This window comes from Marmota flaviventris, chromosome 3, assembly GCF_047511675.1.
Source record: "Marmota flaviventris isolate mMarFla1 chromosome 3, mMarFla1.hap1, whole genome shotgun sequence".
Taxonomy (NCBI): domain Eukaryota; kingdom Metazoa; phylum Chordata; class Mammalia; order Rodentia; family Sciuridae; genus Marmota; species Marmota flaviventris.
Genome location: NC_092500.1, coordinates 171,054,124 through 171,071,389, shown reverse-complemented (window position 1 = coordinate 171,071,389; position 17,266 = coordinate 171,054,124). Strand labels below are relative to the sequence as shown.

The window sequence follows — 17,266 nt, the reverse complement described above, 5'->3', positions numbered from 1 at the left end:
TCTTTAAAATGAGCAGGTTCTCGGGTCAAGATGCTGTTGTGTTCCTGGACTTGTATTTTATCTGATTGATTTGAAAAGGTCGTGGATCTTTTCTTGTAAGCTGAAGTTAACAGTTCCTTCCTTTAAAAACAAAGATTCTCATAACCTACAAAATCTTTTGGCTTGAGCATATTCATAAAGACTTAGAATTCTTGTTTTTATGGAGATTGGTTCTGGTTGTAATCAATTTCTGTCTGAGTTCCAGAAATGCAAAGATATTGCACGGAAAGAGGTGGCAGCTGACAAAATTGCTGTCTTTGACCTTCTGATGCAAGTTTAGTAACGAATCTAGAAAATAATGAACTGCAATTAATGAAATCTGCACTCATATTCAAGTGTGTTTCTCAGACAGCACATAAAATAATTGAAAGAACTTCCTGCTCTCTAATTAGTTAGATTGAATTAATTTGGCATGATAGCTTTTTTCACGTATCTGGGAGTCTCTGTTCACAGGAAGCTATTTATGTGCTTCAAAGTTCAGGGCTCTAAGTGGTGTTGTTGATTAATCTGGGGGATTAAAGAGTTAATGGTCAGATTTAATTTCTACCGTCAAAAGCTGGCCTTATTGTGGCCTGTCTTTGTTTTGTGTGTCTCTCTGGTCAGGACAGCCTCCTGTGGCATGTGGGGAAGGCCTTGAGCAGAGGGCAGCAGCCTGCCCATCCCTGGGGCTGCTGGAGAGGATGTCCTGTGGTTTTCCACCTGTTACCATGAGATGCTTCCATGAGGAAGTGGGCCACGGGCGCACTCGCCTTCTTCCCCTGCATGCAGGAAGCACGTTGCACTGTGACCGAGGCCCACCATCTAGCTGAAACAGGAAAGCACAGCGACACCTTGTTTTCCAGCCTTTGCTTTCCTTAATCATTCAGGTCAATTTAAAAATAATACAGATGGGCTTTCCTCCCTGTGATTGAACACCACCAGTGTAGGTACTTGGACAGAGCATGCTGCATCCTCTTGTCCTGGAGCTAACAAAGGGAAGTGGACACAGGCCTTGTGCGGCAGACCTTTAAAAAAAAAAAAAAAAAGTTAAACAAGTAAGTCTGGTTGCATTCCAAAAAAACTATAATCTGAAATTTGAATTTCACATAATTCTTACATGTTACGATTTTTCATTTAAGTTTCAACCATTCAAGATGTAAAAGCCATTTCTTAACTTACAGGGCACATTAGCAAGCAGGAATCAGGCTGAATTTAGTCCTTGTTTTTAAGGCTTTTAGATTAATAAATATTCTGTGATTCAGGAACACCCTTCATTCTTCATGGACGCTGGAAACACTAATAACCATCATTTTGGGTGAAGTTAATGTTACACCCTCTTTCAAAATAGATGTAACTCCGTATTTTAAAAAGTCAGAAGAAAGGAGTTTGAATGTTTTCATCATAAAGATGGTAAATGTTTGGGAAGAAAGACATGTTTAAACTTGAATCACAGTATACAAATGTATACATGTGTCAAAATATCCAGATACCCCACAAATAAGTACAATTTTTTTATTATTTAGCAGTTAAAAATAAATTTAAATCTAAAAAGGAAGAAGAACTACCTTGAAAGATAGCACATAAAATTTCAGTAATTATGTAATAACAATGCTTCGCAAATGTACCCAGCATATACTGTGTGTCTAGAACTGTGCCAAGCATTTCAGACACAGTCTTAGTATCAGTGCAGTTTGGCCAACACTGTCCAGTAGAGAGATAACATGGGCCCCATGTGTAATTTAAAAATTCCTAGTAGACTCATTTAAGACCCTAAAAAGAAAAAAGGTTAAATTAATTTCAATATGATTTTTTAATCAGGAAGTATTATATCAACCTATAGTCAATTAAAAAAAAAAACTATTGAGATACAAAGGCCTGTAAGTTAGGTTTGTATTCTGCATTTCTGGCACATTCCTATTCAGATGCTGTATTTTCTTTGGACATACTTAATCTGCAATTAGAGTTCATAAGATTTACAGTTGAAAAAGTGGATAGATCCACATGCCCAAGCTATTCCAAAGCTACTTAAAAGCACTTCAGTTTTTAAATTTGCATTTTATTAAAATTAAACAAAATAATAAACTTACTTCTTCAGTCACATTGGCTGTGTTTTAAGTCAGTTACTATGTGCTGCCAGTGGCTACCATATCAAGATGGCACCCTTGTTGAGGACACTTGAGACTCAGATAGGTTAAGTACCTTCATCAGGTTACAGAGCCTGGTGAGTGACAGAACTGAGATTTATATTTCAGAAAGCAAGATTTAAAGCACAAATGTGATCTTGAGAGATTTCAGCCAGGGGCTGTGGCTCATACCTATAATGCCAGCAACTTGTGAGGCCAGGAGGATCACAAGTTTAAGGCCAGCCTGGGCAACTTGAGACTCTGTGTCAAAATAAAATAAAAAGGGGGCTGGGGTCCCTCTTCAGCGGCGCTCGCCTGGCATGCGTGCGGCCGGGGTTCGATCCTCAGTACCACATACAAACAAAGATGTTGTGTCCGCCAAAAACTAAAAAATAAATATTAAAAATTAGTGTGACACTGTCTCACAATTAAAAAAAAAATACAAAGGGTTGGGAATGTAGCTCAGTGGTAGAGCACCCCTGGGTTGCTTTTATTGTGTCTCTTTTTCTCACTTTAGCAGTAGGGAAATAATAGGTTAGTTCTTGATTATTTGTAGCAAAAAACGAACTATTACATCTCTTATCATAGAAAGAATTTCCTATAATTGGATTTAAATCACTGGTTAGTGTTTTTCAAAAAAGACAGAGGATTATATTAATTTAGGTATCATTAAAAATGACATTTAACAACTGATCAAATTCAGTGTACAGGGTGATTATTTGGAAAGGTTTATTTTCAAACAAGAAAAAATATGCATCAGAAAATTCGGTGTTGGGAAAGTTTTAAAGTGATTATTTTTTTCCCTTCAACTTTTGCCTCCTTTGCCTAACCTTGTGTCCAAATTTCAGAAGATCTGTTTCTCCCACATGCTGTCTGCAGTTCCGTCTTCTTTTGTGTCACTTGTTAAGTAATCGCGCAGATGCTTGTTTCTTCATTCAAGAAGCATCCAGCTAGGGCCTTGTATTTGGATGGAGACTTGAGACCTACTTCTCTCTCTCTCTACTGCTCTATCTCTCTCGCTCTCTTTTAATAAATAAATAAATAAATAAATAAATAAATAAATAAAAAGGGCTCAGGGATGTAGCCTTTAGGTTCAATCACCAGTACCCACCCCCACACCAAAGGAAAACTCAGCTGTTTAATTAAAAATGACCAAGTGATTATTCTAGAGTAAATGAGTTAAGTATTTGAGGGAGGAACCAGCCCAGTGTGACCTGTTCACTTTTCCTTGCCAGTGTGACCTGTTCACTTTTCCTTGTCGCACTCATTCCTTTCTGATCCCGTGGGCAGTGCCTGCTCATGGACAGCTGGGAAGCGGAGAGCGACAAGGTCACATCTGTCTGTGGAAAGCTCCCTCTGGCTGTGGGGTGGAAGTTGAGTTCAAAGAGGATGAAATGGAATCTATGTGAAAGTGTGTAAAAGCCTCAGAGGGATTACAGTTGTGGTCAGGAATCTGAAGCCACCTTCCTGTGCCTGGCATATCTGTACTGTGATGTGCTGATTGAAATTGGCAAGGGGCAGGCAGTGTAATGGTGTCTCCAAAGAGACCCAGCGGTGGCCACCAGTCTGCCTGCCGGGTAATGTTGCCTAGAGAATTCATGGGGATCTCCACCTTCCAGATGCACATCCCCCAGAGTGATTGGGTTTTCACCAATGAGAAGCTGACCTACTTCTTGCCCATCAGAGGTCAGGGTTGAGAGGCTCCCTGAGAGCAGCAGGTGCAGACACACAGACACACGTAGAACATTCTGCCAGTGCTGTCACACACTTCTCCCTGTCTTCAGGAAGGCTGAGTCATGCCTGAGCTGAGACTTGCAGGTGAAGAGATGTTCACCAGGTGGACTCTGTCGGAAAAGCAGTGCATTGCAAAGTTGGGTTGGGGGGGGGTGAGCAGGGCAGGGTGCAGCCATGGGGACGTGGTCTGTGTCATGCCAGGACGTTATTCTTCTAGGCAGAGGGGTCCAAAACAGCCTTTATTCCAAGTCATGAAACTCGGAGCCACACGCCCGTATTGGTGTGGGATGTGGAAATAAGAGCTTAAAGACCGTGAGGTCTGACCCGGGAAGTGACTGTCTGCAGTGTCTCTGAGCCGTCTGCTGTGGGGCCTGCTGTCTGCAGCCCCAGCAGTACCCCGTGTGCCTGTTGGTTTGGCGGCACTGGAGGACTCTTCCTGTCCCATCTCTGAGTGTGTCGCTCCGGCAGGCAGTGCTTTGTGAGCCGACTGTGTTGTGTGGAGTGTTGATAATATATTCGCTTCCCTCATGGGACTTCTCCATGATATTTATAGCTGCAGAATACTTTGCAGTCATTTTTATTAATAGTTACCAGATGTGTCATAAGGATTAATGAACTTATGATCTGAAATGTTTGAGCTCCTGAAATAGAGGCGATGCCTGCACAGAGGCGTAAAGAGCATTAAAATGCAAACAACAAGCATTTGAGCTCTTATGTGTGAAGGGGAAATGGCATGGTTAAGATTCCATACTCTGCACACTTATCTGGTGCCCTTAAAGAGGTTGCTGGACACATCAGAGGCCATCGCCAAACATGGAAGGTCCAGTACTGCCAGCCGCACGTGTGCAGATACCGCCTTCTCCTCCCTCACCCTCGCCCTGGGTGTTGTCTTGAACAAATTGCCAACACAACCAGTTGTTTTGAGTGTTAGTCGCCTTCTGTCTCGGAACTTCCATTTCTGTTTCCTTTTCCTCTTACTGTTCAACTTCAGGTCTGAGTAGCCCTCCGTGGGGCCACTGGGAACCTGCCTCTTCATGGATCTCTGTGTCCAGTATCTCCTTCCTCAGGGCTGACCTCTGAAGCACAGTCTTACTGCCCTTTCATTTCGTGGCCTGTGGTGGCTCTCTGCTGCCCTAGAGATTCACCTGAGAGCGCACAGGCCTCCTGCCCTCTGTCCAGTGCTGGTCATTCTGGGTAGGCCTTTCCTCCCCAAGACCTGAAGGAAGGAGGAGCTTTTCCAGGGTTGAGCTGTGAGTCCACAGAATGTCTCACAAACCGGGCCTCTTCTGCCCGCTGCCTGTCATGCTGCTCAGGCTGGCAGTCTGCGCCCCCCACCCCTGCAGGTGTTCAGGACACATCCAGTTATGGTTCCGTCCTTTGGATCCCTTCTGCTTTCGACATTTCCACACAGAGGTTGATTGCATCCCTGCTGCCTGCGTGCACACGCCCCGCCAAGGCTGGACAGTGCGGGCCTGGCTGGGCTCCTTGCTGCTGGTGGCACTGTGCAAGGCCCTGTGCATTCAAGCCCTGGAGACCTGTGTCGAGTGTCAGAACCAGTGTCACATCCAGTCTGGTCCTTGAATTCATTTCAACAGAGATTAAGTTATCTCCTGGATTGTATGGTCACCCTGAGGCATAAGGAAGAGTGTAAACTGTGTTTCAAAGCTCTGTTTTAAAGGGGAAGGAGTGTCATTTTAGGAAAAGTTCCATCCTAGGTTGTCACCATTTCACCTTTAGTAGGGTTTCTATATTTTTATGCTTTAAGGTCTAAGCTTCACCTGGGTGGAAATGATCAACCACAGTCTTTTATCTATTTTAAGTCAGATCTAACTGAAGATTCTAAGTATTTTAGAGTTCGAGCATAAGAAACTTTATTTTGCCTTTACTAAGAAGTATATACTAAATATTTACCTTCCAGTTTGCAGGGGACCTTAGATACTTGTGGGGAAAAAACTAAAAACAGAGCCAGCAGCCCCCACTCTAGGACTGTGGCTGGAGGGCAAGGTGTGTGCTGGACGCTTTCTGGTCCGTCAGGGAGTCCACGTGGGCAGGTGGCAGGGCAGGAGGGAGAGGAACAGAGTGTGAGAGACGGGTGGGGTCACCAGCCAGACCCCGGAATGGTTAGGGAATGGAAGCAGCTGTAGTGGCCCTGCCGCCAGGTACCCTGCCCCTCCACCTTTCTGAAACACGCCTCTGAGCCCCTCTTCTGCCTTTCCCCGCCGTGGTAGCTAGCGCCCCAGTGTCTGCTGGGTAGAGTGTGTGTGCTTATCGTGTCCTTCCACCCTCTGAGCTATATCTCTGTGGTCTCCTGGATCCTCTCTTCTGTGCCCTCCCTCAAACCCTTTAGCAGAATCAGTTCCCAGTAGCCCTGCTCATCCACGTCTGCCCGTGGCAGGAGGGGCGCCCTTTGCCACGTGTGGCTGTGTCGTGGCTGTGGACGCGGGTTAACACCTGCTGAGTGGACCGTCTTGGTCCAGGAAGGCTCTTCTCCCTTCAGGCAAGTTTCAGCTTAGGCAGAGGGAAGTCGGGCATCGACCCTGTGGGTGCCTCAGGGCCCCAGGACACACAGGAGCCAGAGCACCTGGATGGCTTAGGGAAGAACAGGGAGGCTGACAGGTGGACTCTGTAGGGGAGCGGGACCTGCAGTCATTGGCCTGTCTGCACCCACCCTGCCAGGACGGTCCCTCTTCAGGGCTTAGCATGCAGAGCTGGCTCCGTCCAGCACCTTGGAGCACCTTGGGGGACCTGGGAGGAGCCAGAGGCTGGTGAGCAGCTAAGACAGGAATGGTGGAGCCTGGTTTCTTCCAGAGACAAATCGTCAACTCCTTTCCTCTTGGTCCCACTGTGTTTTAAACCCAGCAGGTACAAAATGACCGTTCGTTTCCATTTCTTCCTCCTGACTTCCTTTTCCTTATTCTGGCTCTTGTTATTTTTTGATCTTCGTTCTGTATGTCCTTGGATCATGTGTCCATGGTGACCACGTCCTTTCTTGTGTATTGCTTGTGTCCGTTAGTTCAGACTCTCGCCTCACACCTGCTCTGCTGGGGACCCTTGTTACTGATCTTCTCTTTGGACTTTAAATGCTTCTCTGGTCAGTTTGCATTCCACTGCCAGATTAGCCTGACATTCAGTGTCTTCTGCTTGCTTTGCTCAGGAATCGGGTGACCCCCTTTTGTCACCTAGGTAGGTTAGTTTCAGGCACCTAAGGCCTCCTGTAGTCACCCCTGCTCTCTCTGCTCCAGAGAGTGGCTTTCTTCTCCTGCTTTCTTGACGCATGTGTCCATGAGTTCTCCCTGGCCCCAGTGTGGGGCAGCTTCCAGCTCCTGCCCGCAGTCTTTCTGGGTCTTTCCTGACCCAGTTACTTCTCCATGCAAAGTCTCACGCCACGTGTCTGCACAGCACAGTCCTTGGTCATGCTGCGTCTGCTGGGGCACTCAGGCCTGTGTGCTGGCTGGCGGCCCTCACTGGCTTAGTTGCTTCCTCTGTGGCCTGGAGCCCTGGCACCATGCACCTGGCTGTCCAGGTGCGTGAAGTTCCCAAGGGTTGTGAAGATTCTCCCAGGGGCCCTCTGATGGCATTCCGCTGTCCAGGGAAGACTTGCTCCAGTGGTCCCCCTTGTCCAGCCCCCTCACAGCATGCTTGTCTCCTCAGCCGGCGCCTCGGATCCTGGTGCAGCCAGCCTTCGCCGATGCCCGGGTGACCAGGACAGAGGAGGTGAGTGGCTCGGGTTGGGGCTGCCCCAGCTGCTGTGGGTGGCCCCGACACTAGCACTGTTTGATGCACACCTGCCCTTTGTTCCTCTCGTTCCTGTTTTGATAGTGAACCACAGTGCAGGTCACTGCTTCTCCCTCTGTGGCCCTTTCTATTTCCACCCCTAATCGTGTGGCTGCTGGTGTCGTCTGTGCTGCAGTAGCCCACTGCTAGGCGGAGGGGGTTCTATAAACAGAACAGTCTCCTTCTTCTCAGTGTTGGCTTAATTCTTAGTTTTACATTTCATTCTGATTCAGGGTATCAGCGTGAAGACACTAATGCTAAGCTGGAGAAAACAGTCTCTCACGGTCTCCCACAGATCAACAGCACTTGGGATCTGAGGAGCCGGGAAGCTATTTTCTCCCACTGTGCCGCCGTTCTCTTAGGAAATGCTCCATCTTCATAGGGAAATTTTATTTATTAAAACAACAGCAAAAAAGGCCCCGTAATTCGAGAGATGCTTCACACCTCCCGGCACCCCTCATGCTCTAAGGCCTTCTCGCTCCACTGCTTGTGGGTGTCACGACTCTCCCCGGGGACGTGCCGCGTGTCCTCTCCCTGAGAGTGCAGCGGTCATTCTGCCGAGCCAGGGGTTGCCCAGCCCGTGGAGGGAGAGCAGGGCCTTGTGGTGAGGACAGCCACCCACCCAGCTCCCACAGAGCCTCTGGCGGCTCTTTCAGCTCGGCCTTCACAGAAGTTTCTGGAAATGCCTCTCTTAATGGTCAAGGTAAAGTCAAGAGATGGCAGCTAGGTTTCAAGTCACCCCCCCCACCGGGTCCAGTGGAGAAGTGCTGCGGGCCGGGGGCCGGAGGGCTGGGGCGCAGTTGGCCACCTCTGCCCTCTCCAGTCCCTTGTTGTCACTTCACCTCCAGCTCCTTTCCCTTCTCGGGGCCCTGGATGACCCTTCAGCTGGGCCAAGGGGTAGAGTGAACGTGCTACATTCCTGCCTGTCCTTCCTCAGTGACACCTGCAAACTACGGCAGCATCTCTGGACCAGCCTGGACCACCCCAGGCCCCCGCTGGCCCTGAGCAGCCAGGGGTGCAGCTGCGGGGACAGACTCGGTGGCTGTTGAGGCTCTGCCCTCCTCTCGTCTGCGTATTCTTCCCCACATGGTCAGTTACATTAAAACTAAAATGCAGAAGAATAAATAAAACATGTACAGGTTGCAAAAGAAAAATGATTGAAGGATCGCCTAATCTTTTAGAGTATTTATGATGGTGACAGTTATTGATCTATTGGATTGAGTAAATTTTGCAGCCCAGAGATCCATCACAAAAATGGGCTGTTAATCTCAGGAGGTGCCGTTAATTTCATCCCGTGAAAGTGTGCCTTGTGGGGAGAGAAGGCCCCTGGAAACAGGAATATAAATGACAATCCACGGGAAAATGCGTGATTTATCAAATTGCTGAGTTAAGCCAAGTAACTGTAAGAGACTTATAGATCTCAGCCGTTTCCCAGTTCAAATAAATCCTGTGTTTCAAATGGGGAATGACCATTCCTGTAATATAAATAATTTTCCATAAATATTGGAAAACATATTTCTTTTTCTGAACAGCGTCCCACCCCACCCAGCTCGCCCCATCCGCCTTCTCCCCAGCACCGCCGTTCCTGCCAGGGCTTCAGTCGCAAACGCAGGCGCCTCGTGTAGCTCGGAAACTAGGGTTTGGACAAGTGGTGGCTGTTGTCCTCGCCCGTGAGACCTGGCTCTGTGTGTGTCCTCTGCTGGGGACTCTGGGAGCCATGTGAAGAGAAGAGGCTGGCCCAGCCACCAGTAGCTCTGTCCTCCAGTGGCTCCTCTGGTCTTTGTTCCAGGATTAGAGGTCCCTGACCCCCGACTGGCCCTGGCTTCTACAGTAGCCAGAGAAAACAGCTTCTGGAAGAAAGGGCAGGCCGCAGGCCGACTCTGTCCCCCTCATTCCCCCTCGACCCCCAGCCAGGGTCAGCCCCTCCTGGTGCCCGCATGGTGCCCGCACTGCTGAGCACTTTCAGACCCTCCGATGAGGTCATCACTTGGACTTTGCTGGGAAAGTGCTCTCTGGCCTCTTCAATGCTTCTCCCGTTGCCTGGCGAGGCTGGTGGTGGGAGGGTCTGTTTCCACAGTGTCCGGGTTGCCACTGAGTGTGGGAGGCCACAGAGGCCGTGACGGGGCAGCAGGGTTTTAGTGTGCTGCTCTTTGAGGCCAGGGGCTTTGCCTCCTGCCCTGCCTCTGGGTGGCAGGGATGGGCATCTGTGTTTACATAAGGGTGCAAGGGACGGGCCTTTGCCATGTTGCTCAGTGCTCTCCCCAGCATCAGTGCTGTGCACACCTGGAGTAGTTGTGTGCAAGACCAGGGTCACGTTAGACACAGGCTGCACTGTGGCCAGGGCTGTCCTGCCCAGAGCCAGGCCTGTTCTCTGGGGGGCTGCTCCCTGGCTTGTGTTGGGCGGGTGCCACCTGCAGTTCTCAGTGGTGCTTCCCTCCTGCTGCAGGCCCAGCAAGGCAGCCTCGGGCCTGGTGTGGCCTCTGAGACTGCGGCGCAGACGGCAGCCCCTGGGGCGAAGAGCTCCGGGAAAACAGCCAAAGTGCCTTCCCCACCGCCCGCCGCTGTGGTCACCCAGGTCCCGGAAGGGCAGGATGGCCCCCCCAGCCCCCTGAGCGAGGCCTCCAGCGGCTACTTCTCTCACAGCGTCTCCACTGCCACCCTGTCCGATGCACTCTGCCTGGGCCTGGATGTTGCTGTCCCTGCTGGCCAGACGCCTGGCTCTCCACCAACGCCCAGCCAGGCCGCCCTGGAGGCTGGGCTGGCCTTTCCCTCCTGTGCGCAGAGCCACCCACCTGGACGTGAGGAGCCTGCTGCCCAGCCTCCCCCGCCTGCCCCCAGCAGGGACCCTGAGGCCTCCAGGGCCCTGTTGCTCCCTGACCCCCCACCGTTGGCACCTGTGTCCCCGTTCAGAATCCAGAAGGTGCGGACCTCGGAGCTGAAGTCGTTCACATGCATGCTGGGCGGTGGCCCTGGGATCCACGAGGACCTGCTTGCCACAGTAGGGTCTGGTGACACTGGGGGGCAGGCCCTGGGGACACCAGAAGTGGCCTCTGATTCTGAGGATACCAGTGAAGTGCCCGAGTGGCTCAAAGAGGGGGAGTACGTTGCCGTGGGCACCAACAAGACAGGCATCGTGAGGTACGTCGGGCCTGCTGACTTCCAGGAGGGGACATGGATTGGTGTGGAGCTGGACCTTCCGTCAGGTAAGTGGTCCCTGGAGGGTGGCCGGTGGGGACAGGGAGGCAGCTCCACATGAGGTGGCACTGCCGGGGTGCTGGGTTCCCAGGGCACAACCTGGCTGAGTCTCCCAGCTGTGGCTTCTCAAAACCAGGAATCTTCAGTAGATGAGTTAGTTTTCTTGTTTAACTTTCAACTTTCTAAGAAACCCAAGATTGTCACTGAAAGCTACTATAAATTTAATAATGGTTTTAAATGCTTTTTTTTGTTTGAGACAGGGTCTCAGTGTGTTGCCCAGGCTGTCCTCAGATGACCCTCTATCTCAGCCTCTGAGTAGCAGAGACTAGGGTGCATGCCACCGCATCCAGCACTTTTTTTTTTTTTTTTTTAAGTTACACAAGCGCCTGCTTTTGAAATAGAACAGTAGCTTGGGCTCAGGGTGTAAGCCCCTGGCCTCAGTCCGCAGGTTGGGAGCTCTGGATGAGGTGACGAGGGGACCTGTGATCTGCTGCAGCCTCTTGGATCATGTGATTGAGTGTCAGATCTTAGAAGTAATGAGAAGAACAGGGGCAAGACTTGAGGGTATATTTGTTCTTCAAAAGTTTTTTCAGTATTATTTTTTTTTTAACTTTTTTACTTTTTATAGTTGTAGATGGACAGATGCCTTTGTTTATTTTTATGTGGTGCTGAGGATCAAACCCAGTGCCTCACACATGCTAGGCAAGTGCTCTGCCACTGAGCTACAGCCCTCAGTATTGTTTTAAAACAGCTTTATTGGGAAGCAATTCATATATTATAAGCTCTACCCATTTAAAGTGTACACGTGCTGAGCATGGTGGCATATACCTGTAATCTCAACAGCTCGAGAGGCTGAGGCAGGAGGATCACGAGTTCAAAGTCAGCCTCAGCAAAAGCGAGGTGCTAAGCAACTCCGTGAGACCCTGTCTCTAAAATACAAAATCGGGCTGGGGATGTGGCTCAGTGGTCAAGTACCCCTGAGTTCAATCCCCAGTACCCAAAAAACAACAAAACAAGAATTAAAAGGGTATTAGCAAATAATTCATCTACGAGTAGTAACACATACTGTATTCAAGTTGCTAGATTCCAAACATACCTTGGTGAACAGAACAAAGCCCCTGATATAACTGGACTTGTATTTTTTAAAAGATTTTATTTATTTTGTTCCAGGGATTAAACTTGGGGCACTTTCACCTCGGCCTTTTGTATTTCTTATATTGAGTAAGGGTCTAAGTTGCTTTGGGTCACCTGGCCTCGAACTTATGATCCTCCTGCCTCAGCCTCCTGAGTTGCTGGGCTTGCAACTCAGGAGGGGATTTAGAGGGGATAAAATTACCAAGTAAACAAAAAAATTTGATAGTAATAAATGCTATGAAGAAACTAAAATGTACTAAGGGGTGAGGAGGGTGGGTGTAGAGGGTATTTTATACTAAGCAGGAAAACCAAAGGGATGAACAGAGGAGAAAGGTGGGAAGGTGGCCTTTGGTCAGGCAGGGCAGTTGTATCCAAGGGCCCGAGTATGTGAACCTCAAGGCAGGGCCAGGCTCGAAGGCCGGCCACTGACACCATGGATTCTGTGTCCCTGCTTTGGAGGGTGTGAACAGAGTGTGGCTTGGAGAGAGGATGTGGAGCAGCCGGGCAGGGAGGTTGTGGCCATCCAGGCCGAGAGGGCCCCCTGTCAGGGCAGGTGGGACCACAGCCAGAGGGCTGGGTGGCCCTCAGGAGAGACAGGGATGACAGCTCAGGTGTGACGACAGGCTAGATAAGGGGTCACTGACGAAGTTGCAAGGACTCTGCTTTGGACGCACATGTTAGTTGCAGGCCAGGCCTGGGCGTCCCCCTGAGAGGCCCAGGGCCTGGCAGGTGGGCAGACAGGCAAACCAGCTCCAGCACTGGAGAGTGGAAAGGATGTGGAAGAGCTGGGGAAGGAAGTAGCGAGGAGTTGTCCCCAAGCAGACTATGGGGGCGGCTGTGCTGGCCGAGCCGGCTGCTGCGGTGGCCAGGAAGGCTGCTGCTGGTCCTGCTGCAGGGTTCTCGCCCCTGCCGCCCGGCTGCACGGACCCCGCCCTGCACCTCCTCTTAGATGTGTTTTGTTGGCCCTCACAAGGAAACCTTTGTCCCCCTTGTCCCTTCTGAGCACATGAGGCGTGGCGTCTGTGGGTCCCACCCTGTGGATTCAGGGCTGAGTCTTCCCAGTGCCGCTGGCCACAGTCGGCTCTGCTCACTCAGTGCAGTGACCTGTGCCCCTGGAGTGGCCGAGCCCGCTCTGCTGTGGCAGGCGTCTGCGCCTGCGCCTCCCCACGTCCTCTGCAGGGCTTGTCGCCCGAGGCCACGGGGCTGAGGGATGCCAGTTCTGGTGACCACTGCTCGCTGCCCGGGCAGTGGTCACCCCATGCCCTGGTTCCTGCTGGACCAAGCAGGGCCTGAGCGGTTGGTACCAGGCACAGAGGCAATCTGGGGTACACAGCAAGGGAGGTGACAGGGCGCCCCTCCATGATGCCACCTTTTCCTTTCCCTTGCAGGAAAGAATGACGGCTCCATTGGTGGGAAGCAGTACTTCAAGTGCAACCCGGGCTACGGGCTGCTGGTGCGGCCCGGGCGCGTGCGCAGGGCTGCCGGGGCTGGGCGCAGGCGCAGCTCGGGGCTCCGGCCGCAGGGCGCCCCCGAGGCCCGCCGGAGCGCCACCCTCTCGGGCTCCGCCAGCAACCTGGCCTCACTGACGGCCGCTCTGGCCAAGGCCGACAGGGGCCACAAGAACCCCGAGAACCGGAAGTCCTGGGCCAGCTGAGCCACCGCCTCCCCAGGCAGACACCCAGGGAGCCTGCCGACCCTCCCCAAGCAGGCTGAGGAATGCTCTTTGCACGACACAGGGCTGGTGCCTGCCCGTTCCCTGTCCTCCGGGCCCTGGAAGCTTGGCTTCTCCCTGTCGGCCCCCCAGCTGTGCCTCCCGGTGGCGGGTGGGAAGTGCGGAGCCGGAGGAGCCTGGGTGGTGGGACCACCATGGGAGGCGTGGGGACTCTGCCTGCCTGGGGGCACCCATCAGGGTCTGTGTGCGTACCCTTTCCCTCTTCTGGCACCCCTAACGCCTTAATTTAAGGAGTGACTTTCCCAGCACCTGCCGGGCTCCCGCCTCCCGGCCCCATGGGCCTGGCTGTCCCTGTCCCGCCTCCCTGCAGGGGACAAGCCTGGGGCTTGGGGCGCCGCAGAGGGCTTCCCGCAGGGTCTCTGGGAGCCCTGGCTTCTAGACCTGGCTGGAAGGTCTTCTGTTTGCCATTGATTCTCCTAACCGGATGCTTGGGATATATTTATTTATATTTATTTTTAAAATCTGAAATCATTGCGAGCTCAATCGCCCTCTGCCTGGGCTGGTGCTGGGCCTTCCTGAGTGCCCTGGCCTTTCTGGTCCTCAGACACCGGCCTCCTGCCTGGGCAGCGCTTCCTGGGGGAGACGGGAGTGTGCGTGTGCGTGTGTGTGTGTGTGTGTGTGTGTGTGGCCGGCACACATGTGTTTGTTGGTGGGCTTTGTCCACGACGAGAGCGGACAGGGGAGGAGCACAGAGGGGCACCCCCCTCGCTGGTGCACGGTGGCATTTTAACTTCCTCCACCTGGCGGGCAGGCGGCCTGGGGAGGGAGCGGCTGGCTGCCCTCCTAGGCCTCCAGAGCAGCCGCAGGCAGGCCCCCAGCCACAGCCTCCCCAGGGGTGGCTCCCCTCCTTGCCAGATGGGAGGCTTCTCATCCTGGGGCCCTTCCTGTCAGCTGTGTTGAGTGGAGGTCAGCATGTGTGTGTGTGGATACCCCCAGACTGTCTTGTCTCCAGCAGCCCCAACTTGCCCACCGACCCCAGCTCAGGACAGCACCTCTGGGCCGGAGTTTGCACTGGGCACTCCTGGCGGCTGGGTCTGGTTCTTGGAAACACCATCACGGAAGTTTTTGGTGAGGAACCCGGTTCTAAAGAGGTTTGAAGCTCCTTATGAGAAGCAGTGCTAGACCTTATCTCCAGATGGGGCCACCAAGCCCGAGCTGGCCCCCCTGCATTCTCTGGCCAGCATGGGCAGCACACGGTGCCAGAGGCCAGGACAACTAACCCAGGGCAGTCTGACCACCAGGGGACGGCCAGGAACAGCCTAAGGCCGGAGCAGTCCCTCGGGCAGGGTCAGCGTCCAGCCTGTGTCTGCACAGGCCCGGCCTGGGGCTGGCGTCTTCATGATCCTCCCTTGTGAGCAGGCACTGTGAGGGGTCAGGGCTGGCCAAGGCCCTGCCAAGGGGATCCGGTCTGCCCCTTTCTGGGACAGCATGACTGGAGGGAGCCTCCATCCTGAGGCAGGCATTGACCAGCGGCCTTCCCTTCCTGTTTTGGGGACACTGTGGGCTGTGGATTCTGCCTGGCTTTTCTCCTTTCCCTCTTGCGCAGCCTGGCTCTTCTGGAGTCTGGTTCAGTTGGAGTCAGTGTCCCCTGTGTGGCTGTTGGGCAGGCCAAGCCCCGGGAGCCCCAGGAGAGAAAGCTGGAGGTGGGAGTCGGGCAGGGCCTGCTGGAGCCATGGTCATAGGCCCGGGAGGGGAACCTGGTGCTGTTCTTCATCATTCTCTTCATCATTCTGGGCCTTTGAAGTGGAGGAGGATAAAAAGGGATCATCGACTTGAAGAGCTTGTGAGGAGGAGCGCAGAAGCGGGGAGGCTGACCAACGTGGCTCAGGCCCCTCGTCCTTGCCCTGCAGAGTGCGGGACACCTTCTCTCACCCCGGCCTCCTCCTCCCCATCTCCCAGGGTCACCCCCTACCTGGTGCAGTGGGCGCAGCCTCCTTTCCAGCCTTGTTCACAGGCCTGCGGGGACAGGCGTGTGCTGTGGTGTGGAGACATCTCTGTGCTCTTGGCTGGAGTTTTCTTCCAGCTTAGGGTCCTGTGCTCGGGGTCTCGTGAGCCTGTGAGGAGTTGGTTCTGTTGGTGTTGTGTCTGTGTCCATAGCTGAGGGGGCGCAGGGCGTGCCTCTGTTGCCCCTGCCCCAAGGGCAGGATGTGGCCTCTGGAAGGACAGCACAGCTGGAGGGGAGGCTGGTGGACAGCACCCCACTGGGCCTTGTCTGCAGCTTGCCCCTGGGTCCTTCCTGCACTCAACCTACTCATTCCCTAGGGCAGAGGGAGGCACTAGCTGCTCCCTGTGGGAGGCTCTCAGCACTAATGCTACCCTCGGCTTCCTGGGCAGCCCTCTCCCGCTAGGCGAGCTGTGCAGGCGCTGCGTGAGGCCTGCTCAGGTTTAGTCTTTCCTCTTGCTCTTTGGCGTAGATTAACACTAACTTGTGGCTGAAGAAACAAGGGTGTGCAGTAGGGATGGTCACTGAAGTGCTGGGCAGTGGAGGCACAGGGAAGGTGTGTATCTGGGTTCCTGGGAAGGCCTACAGGTGTCCATGTCCCCTTCACTCCTGGTCTTTTCTCCCCTGGGCTTAAGCATTGCCTATACATGAAGCAGGAGGTTCTGGGTTCAGGTTGTCCTTGCTTAGGCGCCCTGTCTGTGGAGGCTACAGGGTGTGGAGCGTATTTTGATGCTTCTGGTGCCATCAGCCCCATGCCATCTTAGGAGGCACTGAGGTGGCGGGGCCATCTGTAGTGCCTTTCCCTGGGGTGCACCCCCACAACAACTGTACCCAAAGCCTCTTTCTCTCTGAAAGGCCTGGTGTCCTGGTGAGCTGCACACGCTACTGGTGTTGGGAGAGTCTGAACAGCTTCTCTGTGTGGATTTTGTAAATATCTTGAGTTCACACAGAAAAGTGATTTGATTTGGGGATTATAGTGATTTGGTACACATTAAATGGGAGTTAAAAAAATTCCAAAGACTGTAATGAATTGTAAAGATTTTAATGATTCCTCTGTGTGGTGAACTAAATGCTGTAACTCTGTACCATATATGCCTTCCCATCAAATGACCAGCAGCTTCTGAATAAAGCCAATGACTTCTTGCCTTGTCTGGGGTTGGTCTTGTTGCTTCCTCCCTTTTCTATACGGACGGGGGCTCATGCAGACTGTCCCCGTCATGGCCCTGTTGTCACTGGTGGTGGTGGTGGGCATCTCAAGATGGAAGCTAGAAGGGTCGCCTGGCACACACCCCTCCTTAGCCTGTTCAGAAAACCAGCATAGGCAGGGCTGCACTGTCCACCCTGACCCATGCCACAGGCCTCACCCCGCATTGAACTGAGGAGCAGAGGGTGTCTTCTACAGCTGAAAGGTAGACAGACCCCGCACGTTTCTGCATTAAGGGGTTTTGGGAAGGGAGGATGATGGCTGTGGCTGGCAGGGTCTGGGTCAAGTCCAGGTGGGCTGTGGGGCCTGACAGTTTTACTGGGCCCTACTGCCAGTGAGGCTGACCTCCTACCGCCATCTGCCCAGCTGTGTGCCCAGCATAGGTCTGGAGCACACCGAGGATGGCAGGT

General features: G+C 52.6%; 2 protein-coding genes across 7 annotated transcripts in view; one reads left to right on the top strand and one right to left on the bottom strand.

Annotated features, from left to right (window-relative positions):
- The window catches only part of Kif13b (kinesin family member 13B), a 159,257-nt gene extending 142,454 nt beyond the window's left edge, over positions 1-16,803 (top strand). For 2 of the 5 annotated variants that reach the window (XM_027926852.3, XM_071610615.1), the window contains 3 exons: positions 7,527-7,589; positions 10,096-10,852; positions 13,367-16,803. In XM_027926852.3, the coding sequence (XP_027782653.2) occupies positions 7,527-7,589; positions 10,096-10,852; positions 13,367-13,632 (1,086 nt within the window). In that variant the 3' untranslated portion in view covers positions 13,633-16,803. The other 3 variants (XM_071610614.1, XM_071610616.1, XM_071610617.1) reach the window with 3 other exon arrangements.
- Hmbox1 (homeobox containing 1) overlaps positions 15,680-17,266 on the bottom strand; it is a 164,841-nt gene continuing 163,254 nt past the window's right edge. The window contains exon 11 of one of the 2 annotated variants that reach the window (XR_004618588.2): positions 15,680-15,764. The gene's annotated coding sequence lies outside the window, so the exon portion shown is untranslated. The other variant, XR_003581527.3, reaches the window with a different exon arrangement.